The sequence below is a fragment of the Lissotriton vulgaris genome, chromosome 4_1 (genome assembly GCF_964263255.1).
Source record: "Lissotriton vulgaris chromosome 4_1, aLisVul1.2, whole genome shotgun sequence".
NCBI classification, from domain to species: domain Eukaryota; kingdom Metazoa; phylum Chordata; class Amphibia; order Caudata; family Salamandridae; genus Lissotriton; species Lissotriton vulgaris.
The window spans coordinates 74,156,547-74,178,154 of record NC_141691.1 but is presented as its reverse complement, the minus strand read 5'-3'; the positions used below and the strand labels follow the sequence as shown (position 1 = coordinate 74,178,154).

Below are 21,608 nucleotides of genomic sequence, written 5' to 3'. Positions count from 1 at the left end.
ACAAGGGACGCTGGGGCAGATTTACAAGCACCGCACGCCACATTTGTGCCGCTGTTGCGTTACTTTTGAGAACCAGCGGTGGCGCAAAGCGCCATGCTGAGGGGTATTTACAACGTCACGCATCTAAAGAGATGCGTCATGTTGTAAAGCCCTGCGCCACATGTGGGCGTTCTGGCGCAGGAGGGTGGTGCGTTCCAGTGCAGAGACGCCTCCTAAAAGTAGATAAGTGAAATCTACAAGATTTCACTCAGTCACTTTTACGGTCATGCTGCGACAAAACCCTGCGCCTGCTTGAAGCAGGCGTAAGGATTGACGCAGCATATTAGGCATAGGGGCACCCCGAACGCTGCTGGAGCTGCATTCCACTTGCGACGCGACTCCAGCACTGCGTCACCTTTATGGCAGCAGATGCGTCACACATCTGTCTATTCTTGCCCCATGGTGTGCGGCGCATCCATGCTGGCGCAAGAGGTGTCTGCTGTGACGCAAAATAACTGGCGCATCCCTGCTGATATGCAGGGATGCGCCAGCTATTGTAAATCTGCCCCGCTGTACATAACTATGTGGAATAAGCTTTCTAAAGTCACTAAACTGCCACAACGTTCTAAATGTAATACACATACAAGATACCTAAATTCTAGAAGAGAAATGCTGGAATACAGAGTTTCTTTCTAGGAGCTTTTGAAATGTTAAATACGTGAACAGTGACTTGGGTGCCTATTATGGGGTCGGTAGCAGTTTAAAAGTGTAACTCAAATTACGAAAACAAATTGCTGCAAAACAAATATTCAGAGTAAACGTACCCTGATTTTGCAGTGCATAATTTAAACTTTACAACTAAGATATATGTTTTTGATCACTGTCTCCAACACACATGAAGCCTTGAGCATGTGTCTGTCATGCCCTGCCCCAGCGAGGGCTTGAGAAATACCTCCTGTTGACAACTCGTGGGTGCTTTCAGGGATTGCCCCACATTCAATCAAGCCTGGCGGTGAGGCCATTTTGATGAAGATGCTGATAAGGGATGTATCATAGGTAGCACGTGTGAGCACTTCTGCAAAGTCCTCCTTTAAAGGGCCTGCGCCAGAGCAGAGAAGAAGGGAGTCTGTGCTGTGCTTGGTTCAGACTGAGCTTCTGCAGACATTGACTTTGGGTCAGGAGTCTCCAGCTGCTGCAACGATGAAATCTCTGCTCATAGTCTTCTCCCTGCTGGGACTGGTGACCTGCAAGGCTCTGGGTAAGTGACTGAAGCTGGGGCCCTCATAGACATTATCCTGTAGTGCCCTGAGGGACTGAGAGATACTTGGAGGCCTTCCATGCAGGGACTGAGGGAGTCTCTATGGAGATTTATGCCAGAAGCCTTGGGTTGTATCTGATGAGCCTCGGTGGTACAGGGACACTCATATCAGGTCAGAGACACTCTGATACAACAGTCAAGAGGCAGAGAGGGAGTCAATAAGGAAGATGCACAGAGGGGGGGGGGGGCATGTTGAGTACAATGTTGGCGTACACCAAGAGCAGTGGCGAGAGCCATTCCAGCACGAAGGGCATTACCTGAGCGAGCCATGCCTGCACGGAGGGCTATACTGTGCGAGCCATGCCTGCACGGAGGGCTATACTGAGGGAGCCATGCCTGCACGGAGGGCTATACTGAGCAAGCCATGCCTGCATAGAGGGCTATACTGAGCGAGCCATGCCTGCACGGAGGGCTATACTGAGCGAGCCATGCCTGCACGGAGGGCTATACTGAGCTAGCCATGCCTGCACAGAGGGCTCTTCAGGGCATAAGCTATGCACAGTGGGAGTCAATGGGGAGTGCTGTGCCTCCCCAGATGGGGCTCCATAGGGCTTGCAATGTAAGCACAGGAGAGTCTAATGTGAGAATGTGGTGCAGATACTGGGGCAGGGGTTAAAGGTGAGAGCCAGGCTGGCAGAAAAAAGAACTCCAGTGAGCCCTACAGACAGCCTGGGTTATGTAGAGTCAAGGAAACATAAAAGTAATGGGTGGATTGCTTGTATTAATCTCAGTGCGTTGGAATAACTCTGGATCACCATTCACTACACCTTTTTTTGCCCATCATACCACCTCAGACACTTGCGATATGCAAATCAGACTTAGTCTACCACACAATACTAACAGTCCAGTCTGAACTGTAAAGCCAGGGACAGACTTACTGCAAAAGGGGCTGGGATTAGGGAGGAATAAGAGGGGTTTAGGGATGATCTGGGAGAGGTTTGGGGAGGGTAGTCACTTACCCACACAAGAGTAAGCCAATTGCATTACTCTGGGGGTGCATACCAAAAGTTGTACACTTATTCCAAGGTGTTTGGACAAAGTATCAAGGAAAACATATTGCGTGGACAAAATTTTGTGTCAAGTATATCGAGGACAAAAATCTTGTGTAGGTAAGTTTTTATGGGAAAATACATTTTACTATACTTAACTCCACAATTACGTACTTTAACTCTCTCTCTCTCTCTCTCTCTCTCTCTATATATATATATATATATATATATACATATCTTTAATGCTGTAAATAGCTGTGGAGCCAGGAATAGTTAATAGTTAATCTCTACTTACCTATTTGTACTTACCCTCTCTATTTTGGGCCTCGATATTTTTGACATGATATTCTGTCTGCACAATATTTTTGCCATCTATATTCTATCAGCTATCTTACTCCAAGTGTAAATTTACTCAAAAGGGTAAGTTACCTTTGTTACCTTTGCAAAACAGGCCCAATACCTTTACATATACATCCGTCTTCTTGACATAGATCTCAAAACACCAGGGTGCTTATTATACAAAGTTACCTGGAGACGCAACAGGTGTTTGCACCCGCTTTCCGCACTCCCAGGGCAATTTGGTATTACAGAAGGGGCGGCAGACGCAGGTGCGGGCACTTCTGTGATACAGATACCGCTGAGGCACATATAGCGCCATCCCTATAATCAGAGGATGTTCCCTCATTTGCATGGGGGCATGACCCCATGCAAATAAGGGAATCTTCTTCCCTCTGCGTCATATTATAGATGCGGGCTCAAAGGTAAAGATGTCAGGAGGGGCGTTGACAGTGCGCCACCTAAAAGATGGTGCACTCTCAGAGCGTCCCCTGATGGCAGCTGTCAGGAAGAGGTGAAGGTGTTTCTATGGATCCTCTACACATCCCCTTGCAGGCAGGAGAAGTCACTCACTGCACCTGCCTTCAAGGGAATCGCTAATCACCTTTAAGACCGTTGCCGCCTGCACAGTGAAACACTGCTTCAAAGCCGCTCTCTATTTCACTTGAATATGCTGCCCCCAGGATAGCGGGAGTACGAACTTCCCTGTTGGCAGCGCATTCAGTCTAATACAGTGCATTCTACTTGTTTACGCTGAGCGTACCTTTTGAAAAGACTGTAGATGGTACAGAACCAGGCAGCCAGGTTGATACCCCAACAACCCAGATGGGAACACATCTCTCCTACTATGAAAGAGCTACACTGGCTTCCCATCCCACAAAGATGTGCATTTAAAGTTGGCTGCCTTATTTTCAAAACCCGGTGCTAGCCCAAAATTTATATCCAGACTTGTTCAGAAATATTTACCTGCACGTAGCTTACGCTCTGCCCACAAGAACCTTCTAACCATTCCGTCCTACAAAAGGAAACTTATAGGTGGCTGCAGGTTTGCAGTATTGGCACCCAGCTTCTGGAACACTCTTCCTTTAGACATAAGAACCTGCTCTGAATTCTCTAGATTATGTAGGCTTCTTAAGACTTGGCGCTTTACCCAAGCTCATAACTAGATTCTGCAGACAACTAAATATATGGGGTCCCAGCAATACCTTAAGTTCAGTGCCAAGAAACCAATTGGCGTATGTGCGCTTTATGAAAAATTTTAACATAACATAACAAAGATGCGCCCTGGCCAAACAAGGAAATTGCGCTGCACTGTACAATACGGCCCCTGGTTTACAAACCGTCTATCCCCACTAAAACAATAATCACTACATCAGCCTTCTTGAATGCCCACCATAACGGAGAATGACAACAGCAGGGGTACTTATTGTGGGGTATTGCTTGTCCTCCTAAGATGTCAGACTAAGGTGTGGCAGAGTGGGCCTCTGGCATGGAGAAGGTTCCTTGAAATTGACACCACAAGGAAACATCACAAGTAAAATACAGGTAACATCAATAAATAAATACTAGGATGGGGCAGCTGTTACGACCAGCTTCAGACTGTTTTCCCTAAACTAGGACCCAGCTTAAGTAAGACCATGAAATTTACTTTCAACCAAAACTATTAACAGTTTTTCCTGTCTAGGTAGGAACCACATACCCTTTGTAGCTCAAACTCTTTCCTACTGCAATGCTGGTGTGGAAGAGTGGATGGAAAAGGGAGATTACAAGTTTGGGATTCATACTTACATTATCTGGTGAGGTCCCTATCACATAACCTAGATAGATGCACATGATTTGATAACCTCGTGTGAGATTTTAAACAAGATGAAATGATATGATATTGCACACATCATGGTTCACCGCCATTGCAGAATGAGTGGGGCCTATGGATCCCTTTGGTCCCACAGGAATGTCATTTAAAATACTCTAATTATGCAATTCTAGTGCAATTTAGCAATTCTGGAAGACAGCATGGACATGTTTGCCATGCCACAGACCCATCTAAAGACAGGGGAGGTGAAAGGTGGGAGGAAGAAGAGCCTCAGTTAGCAAAGGAGGTCAAATATATACAGAAGGGATTCAAAGGGCAAGGTACAGAGAGGACCCGCTCTCTATTGGGAAGTGGATAGGATATGTTTTGAGTCATATTTATATCGAATATATACACATAGTGATACCAATTTACATGGGCATTAGTACTTCTATAGAGAAAAAAGTATCACATATCTGAATTATTTTAAAAAGTGAAATTGTAAGCTTTACTCGCTGATCACCCATGATAAATCTTTGAAGTCAAGCATTCCATGCAGTGAAGTAAGGGAAACATCCTTTACAACGCAACTTTTACCACGCAGTGCTTTTACGTCGCAACTTTTACAACGCAAACCATTACAACGCATTGCGCTGGGGGCGCTCTATAGAATAGATTTAATTTACTATCCAACACCTTCCCTATTATCCACAGGGACTGGAGTTGGAATAGTAAATTAAACTATTCACTATCCAGCACCCCTCAACACTATGCGTTGTAAAGGCATGCGTTGTAAAGGTTGCGATGTAAAAGCATGAGATGTAAAAGTATGCATTGTAATGTCATACATCCGTGAAGTAAGTGTGAGTCAAGCAGGACATTGATACGATCACAGAAAAAGGTCAAATATTTTCATGCAAGCAGCACTTGGCTTGGCATTAAGGAAGAACTTTTGACGAGATAGAACTCGGAAGCAGGAATTCTAGTGGAAGCATAGATGAATAAGCATTGGCAAAGCTAATAGTTCTGGCATTTTCTGCCAGACCTTTGGCCTTGTCAATGTTTGTTTTTGTTTTAGTAATGGTTTTTGTAAAACGTCATTGTTGAAGGAGCTGCCGGCATGCCTCTAAAATATTGCTAAAATCGAAAAATATTTTTGGGTCTCAAAAATCCCACATTGCTGTTGCAGTTATTGGCACTGAAGGGAACTAATTTACATGGGGATGCCCTCCTTGAGAATGAGCAGAAAGCAGTCACTCACAGTGAAGTTAGCCAATGACAAATGGGCCGACCCGCTGCCCATGCAGACACAACAACAAACCAATGGATGAACAGGGCTGGCTGAAAGACCCTATCAAGTTAATTATACATATAATTGTAGTAAAATCAAAAGGTCTTGGCTAATATAAGGTCTAAAAGGAGGCACAGGAGAGCAGGACATGATAGCATCATTCTGCTACGTCTGTATTCTCACATGAGAGGTACACAGACATTTGTAATGCCCTTTGTGGATTTTTAAAATGGTTTGGAATGTGAATGATTTTCTGCACCTGATCTAATTCTACAAATACAAACAGGCAACATTCAATGAAATACCAAGCTTACCCATTTTTAAACTAAAGGAAACATTGGGTCAGATTCAGATCTTGGTGGGCGGGTTACTACGTCACAACGATGAAAGATATCCCTTCCGCCGAAATATCAATCACATATTATCCTATGGGATTTATATTTTTGGGCAGACAGGATATCCGTCACCGTTGCGACGAAGTAGCCCATCCGCTGAGATCTAAATCACCGCCATTATTTTATACACGCAAGTGAGGACTTCAGCAGCACAAATACAACAGGGAAGAGTGTCAGTGTTTCAAGCCTGCTACACCAATAAACAGACCATTCTTTAGCCTATATGTTGTAATTTAGTACTACAACAGGCTGTGCCATAACGCTGCTGTTTAACCCTGCTTTACAGATACAGAGATGCCATGTGCTCTATGTCAACATGAACACGATTTCAAATCCCTGGGTATCAATTTACAAATCACTCCTCTAAGGTGTCATAGTCTTACTAGTTCAATGGAAACAAATCACAACTACAATAACCTTCATTTCTCACATGGAACAGTGAAATTGTGTCCGCAATGACATGCTGTAAGGTGGCCTCCCTATTATATAGGGCACATACATTGAAGAACTCATAATAATGAAACTAGGCCAACAATGTTCCTTCATTTACGCAACTTAGAATCAGCTACCATAATGAAAGATGAGCATATTAGTGATGTCACTAATGGTGTCATTTGTGATGTCATCAATAAATGTATTTGAAGTATCAATGATTTCTTCTTTTTTTTGTCAACGATTGGGTAATACAAGATACAAAAAAATACATCAAAGCAATATCGATGCTACATATAACCAATATCAAAGCATAATATCACAGATAAAGTAAATAATCAAGGAGCGCATAAAAATAAATAGCAAATAAAAAAGGGGGAAATCAACCATAAATTAATATTAGACATATAATTATTGGACCCTGCCCTCCTATTTACACTGCAATGGAAATCCTGGTATTTCCACAAATTTATCTAAAGCCAAGACCCCCATATTGCATTGCACTTTGCGACTGAGCGGGTGCCTCTTGACTTGGCCAAAGCCTGTTCCATATTGTGCGTCTGTCGATAAGAAGCCCCCAATCCATCACATTTGGGGGCTTTGACAATATCCATTCTCGGGCAATAGTCAACCTTGCAAAAATACTGCCAAATCGGCTTGCTCTGGCGATGTCTAGTATGGTTTCTCCCCAACAACATGGGTTTATTCAAAATAGAGATACAACTACCCATGTAAATACGGCAGTGACAGCTTTCGATGTGGCTAATATAACACCTACCCCACTTGGTATGATTCTATTAGATGCTGAGGAAGCGTTCGACCGAGTGGGGTGGGAGTTTTTATGGGCTGTAATTGATGCTTTTGGGATTGGGAGTCGATTTAAGAAATGGGTACAAGCCCTATATGATAAGCCTAGTGCTAAATTGGCATATTCAAGTTTACTGTCATCTGCATTTCTGGTGTCTTGTGGTACGCGTCAGGGGTGCCCTCTATCACCCCTATTATTTGCCCTATATATAGAGCCATTTATTTATGCTTTACAAAAAAATCCTCAAATTAGTGCTTTTAGCAATGGAACAACCTCCTTAAATGTCATTGCATATGCGGACGACTTGGCAGCATTTTCTACAGACCCAGGACAAGCATTAGGGGAAATAACGGAGGCGGCTGCCGGGTTTGGTATGATATCAGGGTATAAATTAAATATTAATAAGACTCAAATGCTAAGTAGTCATAAACCGCTAGATTTTATACAGGGGTTTTGCCCAGTCGTTACTTATCTGGGGGTGTGGTTATCAGCGGAAATATAGAAAATTGTCTCTTTAAATTATGAAGAGTTGCTGAAAGGTAAGGTTAAATATTTTAAAAACTGGCATAAGCTACCGATAGGCATTATAGGCCGTATTAATATAATTAAAATTAAAATTCTGCCTAAGTTCTTATATCTTTTTCGTTCTATCCCACTACGGGTTCCCAATTCTTTCTTCAAACGATTAGAAGGGGCAATTGGCAGCTTCATTTGGGGATATTAGAAATCTAGGCGAGCGATAGAACGATTAAACCTACCATTTGGTCAAGGAGGCTTAGAGCTACCAGATTTTAAGATGTACTTCTGGTCAGCCTTCTTTGGCCGCTTCCGAAGTCTGATTAATCCTGCGAGTATCTTATTTCTTCATACATTTATGTTGGGGGAAGAAAGTAGAATGTTCCTGTATAGAATAATGGATCCTAATTATTTTAAAAGGGTTACATTTAATACTGCAGGGACAGCATATTTATTTGGCGGGCGATTTTGCATAAAGGTAATATATCTCCATATCATGATGAATTTCTTCTGTATTATAATCCTGCTTTACCTAGCATATTTCACCATGGGGTGGGGAAAAACTGGGCCAGATTGGGAGTGGGATGCTTGGGCGATCTTTTCGATAACAATAGTATTATCTCTTTTGAGAGACTACAGCTCATCCATAAGCTGAAGTATAAATGATTTCATATGTGAGACCATGGTCAGTTTATGGTGGGAGCTTGATTAGTATAGCATATCATAACTGATGAGTTGTTTATGTTTTGTAAAGGAACTTAATTTCTCTCTCTCTCTTGCTCTCTCTCTCTCTATCTATATATTTTTATATATATTTATCTATATATATATATTTTATATATATATATAATATATATATATATATATATACGCACCAGTCTCTCTCCCAATCTTTGGAAAAAAGTGTGACCATGTTCCGGGGGACTGGAAAAGCCGCTTTATTTGAGTGAAGTTGCACAAGCATTAAAAGGAAGCTGCTGAAACGCTTGGCAGACGCGTTTCGTCCTTAGAATGGACTCTTCAGTGCCTGTTTCAGTTTGTTCTCCTTAAGGGGGCTCTTTTGCTGTTAGGTTTTATCTTGCTGTGACCACTCCCAGTCACGTGGTTACGCCCCTCCTATGCCTCACAGGTGTCTGTTTCTCCTTGCGCTGTGCCTATATATATATATATTCACTGAAAAAACCATAGGTTTCACACCAGTTATAGTTAGGTGGAAATTTTACTCGCATAAAACCATTGAAATTCCCACGTTATAGTTCGTTGGACTCACTATAACTTGCGCGTGCAATGCACTGCTGATGACGTCACATATTACATCACTCATGACATGGTCAGTGACTTCACTCATGACATCACTGATGACATCTCAAATGACATCACCGATGACAACATCCTTGTGACAAAGTGGCAGACCTCCTATCAGCATAAAATAACCTTTGACACACACATTCAAAAATAGAAACTAACATTTTCTTAAAAAAGGAGAATCCAATACCAATTACAACAACTTATTAGGTAATTCCAACATCTACATACACATCCACTCATTCACCAACAGTTCTATATAGTCACTCATGCATGTACTTACTCATCATATGTACTCATACACCTATACATCCTGTTACACACTAATACTCATCCATATAGTTACTCACACACAAATTCACACATGCAAATAAACTATCAAAAAAACATTTACTTGATTATACTGCTATATACACACCACTACACATACTTCTACAGAAACTGAAACATATTTACTCTCTTAAACAATCAAATATAAAAACACATACTCACTAACCCACCTATACACACAATCATCCAGCCATACAGTCTTGCACACATGCTGTCTTCAAAATACATACAAATAGTGAGTCACTCATTCATGCATCTGTGCTCTAAGTAATATCCCCTACCGAACCATGCAGACACTGATACTGATACTCAAAAAAACAACTAATAACCCATATACACACTCATGTAGCTACTCACCAACCCATGCATCCACTTATACACAAAGTGAGACACAGATACAGATATTTAAATATTTAAACATTACTAGCTAATATATGTATTCACTAAGATACATTTAATAAGTCAGTTAACCAATCAATTTTACACAAAAAAACATCCATTTAGACATTTATTTACCCATTTATTCTTCCATCAACCTGTAGATATACATATATAAAAAATATTTATTTTTCAGAAAGATACACATTCACTGGATGATGTTATCAGTGATGTCATTTGAGATGTCATGCGTGATGTCATGAGTGATGTCACTGACCATGTCATGAGTGATATAATATGTGACGTCATCAGAAGTGCATTGCACGCGCAAGTTATAGTGAGTCCAACTAACTATAACGTGGGAATTTCAATGGTTTTATGCGAGTAAAATTTCCACCTAACTATAACTGGTGTGAAACCTATGGTTTTTTCAGTGAATTTAATAGGTTTTTTAAATGCTAATTCCTAACTATAACTGGTGTGAAACCTATGGTTTTTTCAGTGAATATATATATATATATACACTCAATCAAGATGACTTCAGGTGTGCCATACTTTTGTCATAAGTAAGACTGTTAGCGCTCTAGTTGTTCTTTAGAACACTCTGGGACATTCTGTCATTGGGCTATAGTTGGGCTACATCTGGCTGATATTTGGGCTACATTTGTTTTTTTTTGTCTCTGGTGGCAATCTTTGGGCTACATTGGGCTACATTGGGCTACATTTGGGCTCTAACATATATATAGCCCAATGTAGCCAATATATATTTTTTCAAAGTTAATTTTCGTAAAAACCACTGGAGCATATATCTTGAGACATAGCAAAGGCACATCGGGGTACCAGTCCCTACAATTTTGCCAAGTTTGGTGGAAATCCATTCAGCCGTTCGGGCTAAAAGTGAGTCCAACCGCCCTATGGAAATTAACATGGGGAAAACACGTTTTGGGACCCCCTTTTATCTCAGCCCCCGCTTGACGAATCCCCCCCAAACTTTCAGGGAAGGAGCGGAGCGGAGCGGGCCATCTTCTTTGAGAAATTCGCGAAGATTCTTCCACCGGCGCCAAAGTTATTCCCAATAGAATGTTGCGGATTTCCTATGGAAAACAATCCTAAAACTATGACTACCTACTGGCGACCGCCAGTAGGTAATATATATATATATATATATATATATATATATATATATATATATATATATATATATATATATATATATATATATATATATATATATATATATATATATTACCTACTGGCGGTATAGTTAGGATTTTTTCTCTATGGGATTTTTGAAAATTCTATGTCTAATAACTTTGGCGTTTGTGGACGGAATTGGCTGAAATTTTCAGGAAAATGGAACATTTTGTTTCTGAGCAGCCCCTGACAATTCGGGGGGGTTTCATCAAGGGGGGGCCGAGAAAAAAGGGGGGTCCCAAAACGCATTTTTCCCATGTTAATTTCTATAGGGCGGTTGGCCTCACTTTTAGCTCGAACAGCTGAATGGATTTGCACGAAACTTGGCAAAATTGTAGGGACTGTTAGCCCGATGTGCCTTTGCTAGGTCTCAATATATGTGCTCCAGTGGATTTTGAGTAATTTAGGTTATTAGGTTCAAAAAAAGATATATATCTGGGCGGAGCCTAACCACACATCTGATCTGATTGGCTGTCAGCACTTCATCCAAGAAGTGTTGGCAGCCATCTTGGGACCAATATACATGATAGCACCTCATTAAAAAGCATTGTAGTTAATAGAGGGTTTTAGGACTTTAGTTACATTATAAATCATTTGTTGATGGTACCATACTCGTTATAGGAATTGTGGTGGGTTCTAAGGTGATTTTACCATGTGAAAAAACCTTCTGCTGTGATATCATGAATATTGTTTGAAAGAAAACTAATATCTCATGATTTTCCCACAGTGGTTTGGAAGGGGATCTATAAGCTAAACTGAAAGCATATTTTCTGGAAATTCACATTATCTTTCTCAGTCATGTGAAAATGAAGTCTGACATTCTCAGTAAAACATGTACATCCAACAAGGACAGAGACTGTCAGTTGATTCCTTTGTGTTCTACTGCAGCCTCCTAGAGTGTTCTAAAGAACAACTAGAGCGCTAACCGTCCTAATGCAGACTGAAACATGCACTTTGAATACCAGCAGCAGACGTCCCTGGTGAGCAGTAGCTTTACTACAGTGATCTAATGTGCAACTAGAGTGCTAACATTCAGAATTTATGGCAAATGTGTGACACATCTGAATGCCTTCTTGATGGAACCAAAGTAAACAAGCATTGAAAATGCAATAGATCTCGCCCTATTTAAGTTAAAGCCATTCTGTTTGTAATGAGGTGGCTTTTTAGCTTTGCTTTTATTAGTGTTTTTTCAACTTTCATGTAAATAACATGCATCTGTATGCATATAAGTATATGTATGCATGCATTTATGTTTGTATTTATATAGATATACAGATGATATATGTTTATATATGTATGTATATATATATATATTCACTGAAAAAACCATAGGCTATAGACCATATATAGTTAGGAATTAGCATTTACAAAACCTTGAAAATTCACTGAAAAAACCATAGGTTACAGACCATATATAGTTAGGAATTAGCATTTACAAAACCTTGAAAATTCACTGAAAAAACCATAGGTTATAGACCATATATAGTTAGGAATTCGCATTTACAATACCTTATTTTACTCACACAAAACCATTGAAATTCCATATATAGTTAGTTGCACTAACTATATATCGCGCACCCGCAATCCACTGCTGATGATGTCACATATTACATCATTCATGACATGGTCAGTGACATCACTGATGACATCACTGATGACATCTCAAATGACATCACTGATGACATCACTGATGACATCTCATTTGACATTACTGATCCCATCACTGATGATATCATTCATGTGATAATACGATGAACCTCTTCAGACTCTAATATAACCTTAGATATAATCAGTGTAAACAGACACTCACAGACTGTCACTCATCCATGGAGTTACTCACACACCTAGTCAGTCATGCAAAGAATCAATCACACCTCCATTTCCTCAACTATACAGTTATACAAACTTTACTTATTCAAACATATACTAACACATATTTACTCTCTTATACAATCCCTGATACAAGTTCACAATGATCCATACAGCCACTCACACATTCACTGGCTCTTATGCACAGTTATTTATATATGTCAACTCTCACATGTACTGTGTTTTACATATGTACTTACTTTGACATGTAGCACTGAGATATCCATTCACTCACCAATACACTCATGCACACAGTCAACCGCCCATACAGCTGTTTCCACATGCACTTATGAAACCATACATCTAGTGAATCAACTGCTCACACATCTATGCACAGAGTCATATACCTCCCAGCCACCCACACACACACTCAGTCTCCCATACAAATACTTGGGCAACCAATCAATAACCCATATAGTTACTCATATAGCTACTTATCAACACATGCAACAGTTTACAGAACAACAGACATAATGATGCACAAATTAAGACAGTTTAGTCACTAACCCATGCACTCAGTGAGACACATTTAATCACTCACTCATACAGTCAGTCATGCACCTACTAAATCCTTCATCCAGACACTTATACATCCACTCATTCTTCAATATGTAAGACATATTTTAACTTTACAGAAACATACAGTCACTGGGTGTTGTCATCAGTGATGTCACTGACCATGTCATGAATGATGTAATATGTGACATCATCAGCAGTGGATTGCGGGTGCGCGATATATAGTTAGTGCAACTAACTATATATGGAATTTCAATGGTTTTGTGTGAGTAAAATAAGGTATTGTAAATGCGAATTCCTAACTATATATGGTCTATAACCTATGGTTTTTTCAGTGAATTATATATATATATACATTTATTTCGTGGTGTGGTCCTGTGTAGAACAACGCCGGCGCTCTTTTGTTATAGCGTGGTGCCTTCCTCAAAACGACAGAACCAGTCGTAAAAATGCACGCAGAAACCGGCTGGAAACCGGTAAGGAGGCACTCACTCAGGCAATATTCAGTTTTCAGACCAACTGCTTTATTTTCAGCATACTCGTCTTAACCCAACGCGTTTCGCCTTCAGCCGAAGGGTTGATCACGGGTGTTGAGCTCTAACACGAGCCTACTTTTATTTTTAGTGCACAGTGATAAAAACATAACAGTGAAATGCATTTGCATTGTGGGTAACGTAGTTTTTCACGTGAAAACGTGTTAAAGTGCTCAATTTACAATAAAATTACATGGAAGCAATTGTTTGGATTTGCCTCGACAATTAGAACAATATTTTATGATGTTCATATTTTTAAAGTCTTTGGTGACGTGTTGGGTTAAGACGAGTATGCTGAAAATAAAGCAGTTGGTCTGAAAACTGAATATTGCCTGAGTGAGTGCCTCCTTACCGGTTACACCTTATATATATATATATAGTAGGTAGTTATAGTTAGGACCATGTTTTTTACTTGCCTATATCTGTGGCGCTGTTTGACGAATCTTCACAGAAGTTTTTTTCTTAATAAAGTGCACCAGTGAATCTTGTTGCACACAGAAAGTTTTGGGGCGATTAATGAAGCGGGGACCGAGAAAAAACGGGGTTCACAAAAGGGTGCATTTGCAATGTTAATTCCCATACGACCTGTCAACATGTCTACAGGCCGTACCACTGAAAGAAATGACACCAAATTTGGCAGAAATGAAGATTTGGTTATGCAGATCACACTTTCAGTTATTTGGTGTGAATCCATTGATGGGAAATTTAAGAAAATAAAGTTAGTGATATCTGTGGCCGCGATGATTTTGCAAAGATAACAAGCTCATGCAGGGAAATGCAGAGCTCTGAGTTGCTGCCAAAACTTCTACTAGGAAGAGTTGGCAGCCATCTTGGGACTCAGCTTAAAAAAAACATTTAAAAAAAGAAAAAGGGGCAGGGTAGAAATACCCTGACCCCATAAAGTTGGACCTGGGGTCCCAGAGGGACAATATCAGGTCAAAAGAGCATTTAAAAAAAGAAAACAAATACAGCGAAATTGCCATATTGCTAATTTGCAGGAAAAATAATTTAACAAAAGAAGCGAGGGCTCCTGTCCTTCTTTAGTCATCGACCCCTGGGTGGGCCAAGTCCCATGGGCATGTTGATAACAAAGGAGGGGGCGGCGCATGGGCCCCCCCTCCTGGGGCTTATTAATGCCCCAGAGACCTCCACCTCCCCAGGGCTTATTTCTCTTTTAAATGGGGGGGGCCTCCCTGACTCCCCCAGGTCCCTGGGACTACCACCTCCAAGGGGCCACATTCTAAAAATGAATCTAGGGGGCCTCGTAGACTCATGACCTCCCCAAACGAGAGGTTGTATAGGGGTGTTAGTGGGTGTGTGAGTGGTTCTGTGGATGATGTCATTAGTGATGTAATCAGTGTTGTAATTTGTGATAATTCTTCAGTGGTCATCAGTGATGTCACTGACCATGCCATGAGTGTTGTAAATAAATAAATGTATTTATTTATTTATGAGTGTTGTAATATGTGACATCATAAGCAGTGCATTGCAGGGGCATAGTTATAGGTAGCTCAGGTAAGTATAACTGCTGAATCTCTATAGTTTGTACGGGTGAAATCTAAGTCTAACAATAACGCCCCTGTAACCTTTGTTTTTTTTTCAGTGAATGTATATATATATATATATATATATATATATATATATATATATATATATATATATATATATATATATATATATATATATATATATATATGTATTTATACACACACACACACACTGAGGTGGCAGAGTCATTCGATTAGGGTGTTTTTTGCTCTTGTAATTGCAGAAATGATGACCGAAGATGACCTGATGGACCACTCTGGATCTGATCACTTACCGAAGCTGAACACTTCTGATGGATGGGGGTGCCCAGTGTGTGGAATTCATGACTGGATCAAGTTCGGAACAACCTGTTACAAATTCTTCCCTCAAAAGCTTACATTTGCCAGCGCAGAGGTGTGTACGGCTATATCTTATTTTAATCTATGTTTAATGAGCACGCATTTGTGGAATAGAAACACAATCAGGTTGATCAGCTAGGCTACTCAGGTTAAAACAAGCTAGGAGGAAGTTGTGATCTTGAGACCTGTCCTGAAGATTAGTGATCTTAGATTGGGCTGATGGAAGGTTGTAACAGTCCACTTAACCCACATTTAGGGAACCACTGGTCAAGGGGATGCATAATGTTCTAACCCAGGAAGACTGTTCTTTATACTCCACCTGCCAGCAGGTAGACTTTAGAAATGTCAGGTCTCTTGAAGGAACTCAGGGCCTCATTTATGAAAAGTGTTGCATCGCTATATGAAAACAGCAATGCAACACTTTTCAGTGCACCCTCCTTGCGACACCATGGATGTGCCGTATTTACTGTACGGTGCTCCATGTAGCAAGGATTGACAGATATTTCAGAAATCCTGAGGTATCTGTCGGAGTAAAACCCACACATTGCTGGAGCTATGTTGTAAGCATGACGTAACTCCAGCAATCCATGGGGGAGGCATATACCTATTGCACTGCGTCGCCCTTATGGCAGCAGTGAGGCAGGCATAAGTATTGGCGTAGTGGCGGATACATTTTACTGCACCACTTCTATGAGTTTTGTTTATGTGGGAATGCCCACCCTGCATACATTATACCTGGTGCAGGTATAATGTAGTGCAGGGGTTTACAATGTGGAGCATCCATCTCTCACAGAAGAACTGAGCAACTCTTCGGGCTGCAGCGCTACCTTCCACTGCTCTGCTTTCGCAAGAGTCAGCTCTAACTCAGAGAGGACAGTATTCTTGTCATCCACCAAGGCCTCTTAGTTAAGGGCTGTGGACCTTTCTCTTGAGCAGCTCTCCTCTGGGAAGTTGTTTCAGAGCAGGAGCAATCAACTTATATTTAGAAGGATCCAATCCGTTCAAGAGTTTCAGTGATTTTACGTAGACCGTGGTTACTAGTAAATCTGGCATGAATCCACGCCTCCTGGTTCTAGGGTCTAAGCCTTTCTTGAAAATGGCTATTGGTATGATAGCGCTCAGATTTTGATTTCACCACCAAATTATTGATATTTGGTTGTGTGTGCTGGCGGCACTTTTTATGCCTCTGAAGTTCCTTCTCTAAATTAGCAGAGTACATTGCTGTGTTTAATTTGGAAAACACAGAGTAGAGTCTCTTTCCCTTTTTTTCCTGCTGGACAAGATTTAGAAGTGGGTCATTAACTGTGACATTTCTCTTCTTGCCTTCCAACTGGTGTGACATGAACCCTGTTGCTAAAATAAATGGGAGGGTGACATCCAGCTCCGGCTCTTCAGAAACGAAGGGGCCGATTACGATACAAAGTCCGCCCGCCATCGTCGTACAAAAGGGACCGCCCGCCATAGGTGCGGTGGTCCTACAAAACAAATTAGGATGCGCCCGCCACACTGGCGGGCGCATCCTGTATGTTTAAATTGTGGCGGGTGTGTAAAAATACATGTTTCACATTTGCATATACAACGTGGCAGGCACCGTGCCTGCCACCTTGTACATGCAAATGTAGGGGGGTACCATAGGTACCCCCCACATGCAGCACCCTACCCCCCTGGGGTCCCACAACGGGACCCCGAATGCATTTTCCGACTGTCTTTTGGCGGCGAAAACTCCGCCGCAAAAGACAGGCATCCAAATACCCACGGCGGTGCCTGCACGGCACCACCTCCATTGACCCCCTGTACCTGGTCCCGCAAGGCGGGTGGTACAGGCCCGCCTTGCGGGACCACGTCGGACGGTCTTTCCGTCCACCGCGGAACCTTTTCCCTTCCCACCACCATCCTAATATGGCGGTGGGAATTTTTTAAGGGTGATGGCGGTGAGTCCGCGATCGCCGGGCCGGCGGGCCTCACCACCCGGCACGGCGGTCGCGGATTCATCACCATCGTAATCGGCCCCTAAAGTCCCACCAAGCATTAGCTGTTCAGTGATAAGCACCCCTTCCAATGTCATATAGTTGCATCGTTGATAGGTAAGCGGCAGGACTCCCTACAGAATTTCAACATAATTGGCTGACCAGAAGGATGCAGTTATACCGAAGACCATCTTGAAGCTCTGCCGCCTTTCAAAAGTTTCCTGATTGCCCCCGCTTCAGTGCTTTCTTTATTCCATTCTGTTTTACCTTAGAGGCAGAGTTCCCTGACTCTTCATCAAATAAATTAACTTCCAAACACAGGGGGATTCACCTTTTTGGACCATCTCTCAGCTTGACACTTTCTATCGTGAAAGCAGCCTTTTTCCAGAACTTTCCAAAATTTATCAGTTCAATATATTATTCTATTGTGGCTAGGGGCAGATAATTATCATATCATGCTTCTGAAAATCAATCAATCAGGGAATTGTGAAGCGCGCTACTCACCTGTGAGGGTCTCAAGGCGCTGTATGGGGCTAACTTTCTATTTTAATAAAGTACCAATTGAAATGATTAGGAGCAGATCCTAAGATAGTACCTGCTGTATCCTGGTAGACCCGCTTATCGCCTTGACTGAAAGCCAACGAAGTTGGGGCAGAAACATGCCAACTAGTTTAGGAATGGTGAAGGAGGTTTCACGATTTACTGCATACCCATCACATGAATGTTATAAGTGATCTACAACATTAATAAAATGTAAACAGTAGCATCGCTATATACAATTTTAGTAATTATGGGACCAAGATAGGATGCACACTTCCCATGCTGGAAGAAAATACATCTAAGAGCTCTAAATGAATCAGCCAAGCAACTTGTGTGCTAGCAAGGACCAACATATACGATGAAGCATGACTCCTTGGCTGGAGCATCTGTGCGCCTAATAAAAACGCATAACATAACATAACATAACATAACTTGGAGTTGGTGAAGCTTCCACGTCCTTTTAAATAATCTCTGGTCTGAAAATTGCATTGTTGTACAGTCTACAATGCAAGAATATGTATTTACATAGGAACAGTATAGCCTTGAGAATTGATGTACTCTGGGTGAAAAAAACTGGAATGTTCCCTTAATAAACCCCCCTCTCCCCCATTCTGTCTTGTCAATCAGTAGCTTCATGCCAACATGTTTATGCTGTGGACATATGCAGGGCAGCAACCTGGGCTCTCAATCAATCAATCAATCTTCCACATACCTTTGTGCAGGTATTGATCTCTCATTGCCTCATCCAGAAGTGATGAGCAGGTACCTGAAGAGGTGTAATGTAGTATGTATGTCTAAAGCTTGTTACGTTTTTCAATGTAGTTTTATCATTTTTTGGAAATGATGTTGGGTTGGGTTGAGCAGAAGTGGGAAAGGTCTGATGACACTGAGGGGTATATTTACATAAGCCCCTATTGCAACCACAATGTCACTTTTAGTGACGGTGTGGTGGCGATAGGGGCTTCGCCTTAGTGACAAGGCACGTTAAGTGGCTTAAAGCAGCCTTGTAAATAATGCACCCTTTCACGCTGTATTTAGCTTGTAAGGGGAGGGCAATGGGTTTTGTGGTGGGCGTTCCACCACAAAACCCATTGATTATGACGCTGTTCCCTATTTACAAGGGTGGCATAAATTGGAGGCAACACCAATATTAGGACCAGGGAAAACCTATCTTAAACAGGTGAAATGAAGAGAAATGGTTTATTTCTCCTTGTTTTCGCTGTTTTTATGTGTACTACATTGTGCAGCACACATAGAAACAGCATAACGCCATTGATTGTTATGTGCAGTAAGGTCTCCCTTCCTGCACATAAACCATCCAAAAAATAAATAACGTTTTGCAACTTCTATGTGTGCTGCATTTAGCAGCACACATAAAAGTGACAAAATACCATTTAAAGATTGTTTATGTGCAGGAAGGGAGACCTTCCTGCACATAAACAATCTGCCCCTCAACGTAGGCACCCGTGCACTATGGTGCAAGGGTGCCTGCATTGGAGCTAGGCTGCTAAATGTAACGCCAGTGCAGGGGGAATCGCAGGGCTGCACCATATTGTTGTAAATACGGTGCAGCCCTTTGTTTCTGAAGAGGCGGAGCCAAGGAGGCTAACGCAGCAGCGCTCCATCACTTCATTGTAAGTTTGCCACTTAGTGTTGCGCCCAGCTTTTGCACTTTAAACTGTGAAAATTGTGCATGTTATTCAATGGCAATGGCAATGGATTATTGATCAAAAAGGTTTTAAATGAGAAACTTTCTACCACGACTTGTGTTGTGCGAAAATCCTTGTGCAAAGGGAAGTTTTGATGTTCCATCTAAAAATACATTTTCGCTGGATTTTGCTTATTTCAAACCTCAAAAACTTTCTGTAGCTCACAAAGTCCTGCACATACTCCCACCAACAGTGGTCACCCAGATGGTGGAGTAAGTATACGTTACTTTTATAGTAATTCTGCTGTTACTAGTCCCTTGTTGTCTCCATTGCCAACAACATCCCTCAAACCTCTATAATCATCAGCACTGCCAGCCTGTTTCTTCAAACATATAACCTAGTAAGGTGCATGGACGGTGTGGGTACATGCCCCAGCATGGGCTGAGGTGCAAGTGTATCCTGGGTAACGCTGGTCCACTACTCGTCAGCTACAAGAGAGACTGAGTAATACTCATGCAGAGATGCAAGAAAATCAGCAGCACTGGAAGCACAAAAGGTACAAATTGTGACGCGTCTTCTTTATAAAGGTTCAGGAGCCAAAGATGTTATAGATGTTAAGAAGCCATTTGTTAACTTCCAGCTTTGGGACAAGGTGTAGGGGCATGCACCTGGTGTGGAGCACGAGATTTCTACCTAAGGGACACCGTCCAGGGAAAATGTCAATGTATAGAGAGCTGGCCACTGGAGAATTGCCCAATATGTATAATGTTAGACAATTACGCAGACTCTGCATAGGAAAATCACATTATTTTCCCATTTCTCATTGTATTTGCTTTCATTTGCTATTGGAATTTCACACAAAGCTAGGCTGTGCTATTTTGTCAGATCTATCTTTGCACAGAATCCTAAGGGTGTGTGCAATGTTACCCTCACGTTATGCCCGCGGTGCATATGTTATCAAGGGTTTGCCACTACACAACAAAAGCATTGTTACAGTATTTTCAAATGAACTTCTGGACAAAGAACCACGGGGCATATTATCAAGGACCGGTGTTAAAATTATCGTCGTTTTATCGGCAAGAAACTGCCTATAAAACGGCGATAATGGGCTTGATAATACGCCCTTGTTAATTCCAATAGAAGTCCTTGATCTGGTGTGAGCATGGGCTTCTATGGGAATTAACAAGGGCATATTATCAAGCCCATTATCGACGCGATAAAATAGCGATAATTTTAACACGGGTCCTTGATAATATGCCCCCACTTTTGTAAGCGCCAGGTGATGGATTCTGATGGTGCTTCCCTGATGTGGGAGGCACCGCCGTGCGTTGCATGAGGGCGGCTACAAAGAGTATTACATCTGGGTCTGGAGATGGCAGCCTTCAGGCTCAGAGTAAATGTTCCTTCCCTTAGCATAGATCTTTCCAAGGGATACCACAAGGTTGTTGGTCACCAGAATGCCTGGGTAGTGAGTTGATACTGAGTCCCCTTTAACCCCTTGATGATGACATCACAGATCGGACGGCTTGCATCCGGCCAAACCAGGAACATCCTTCAGGAATATATGACGCTACATAGCATGCCA

The 21,608-nt window shown here is 41.7% G+C and overlaps 1 protein-coding gene across 1 annotated transcript in view; it reads left to right on the top strand.

Moving 5' to 3' along the window:
- The first annotated feature begins 1,079 nt into the window (after positions 1-1,079).
- Positions 1,080-21,608, top strand: part of LOC147718395 (C-type Lectin CRL-like) — a 38,666-nt gene continuing 18,137 nt past the window's right edge. Inside the window, exons 1-2 of the mRNA XM_086918340.1 lie at positions 1,080-1,237; positions 15,753-15,922. Of these exons, the coding sequence (XP_086774466.1) occupies positions 1,180-1,237; positions 15,753-15,922 (228 nt within the window). The 5' untranslated portion in view covers positions 1,080-1,179. The remainder of the gene's footprint in view (positions 1,238-15,752; positions 15,923-21,608) is intronic.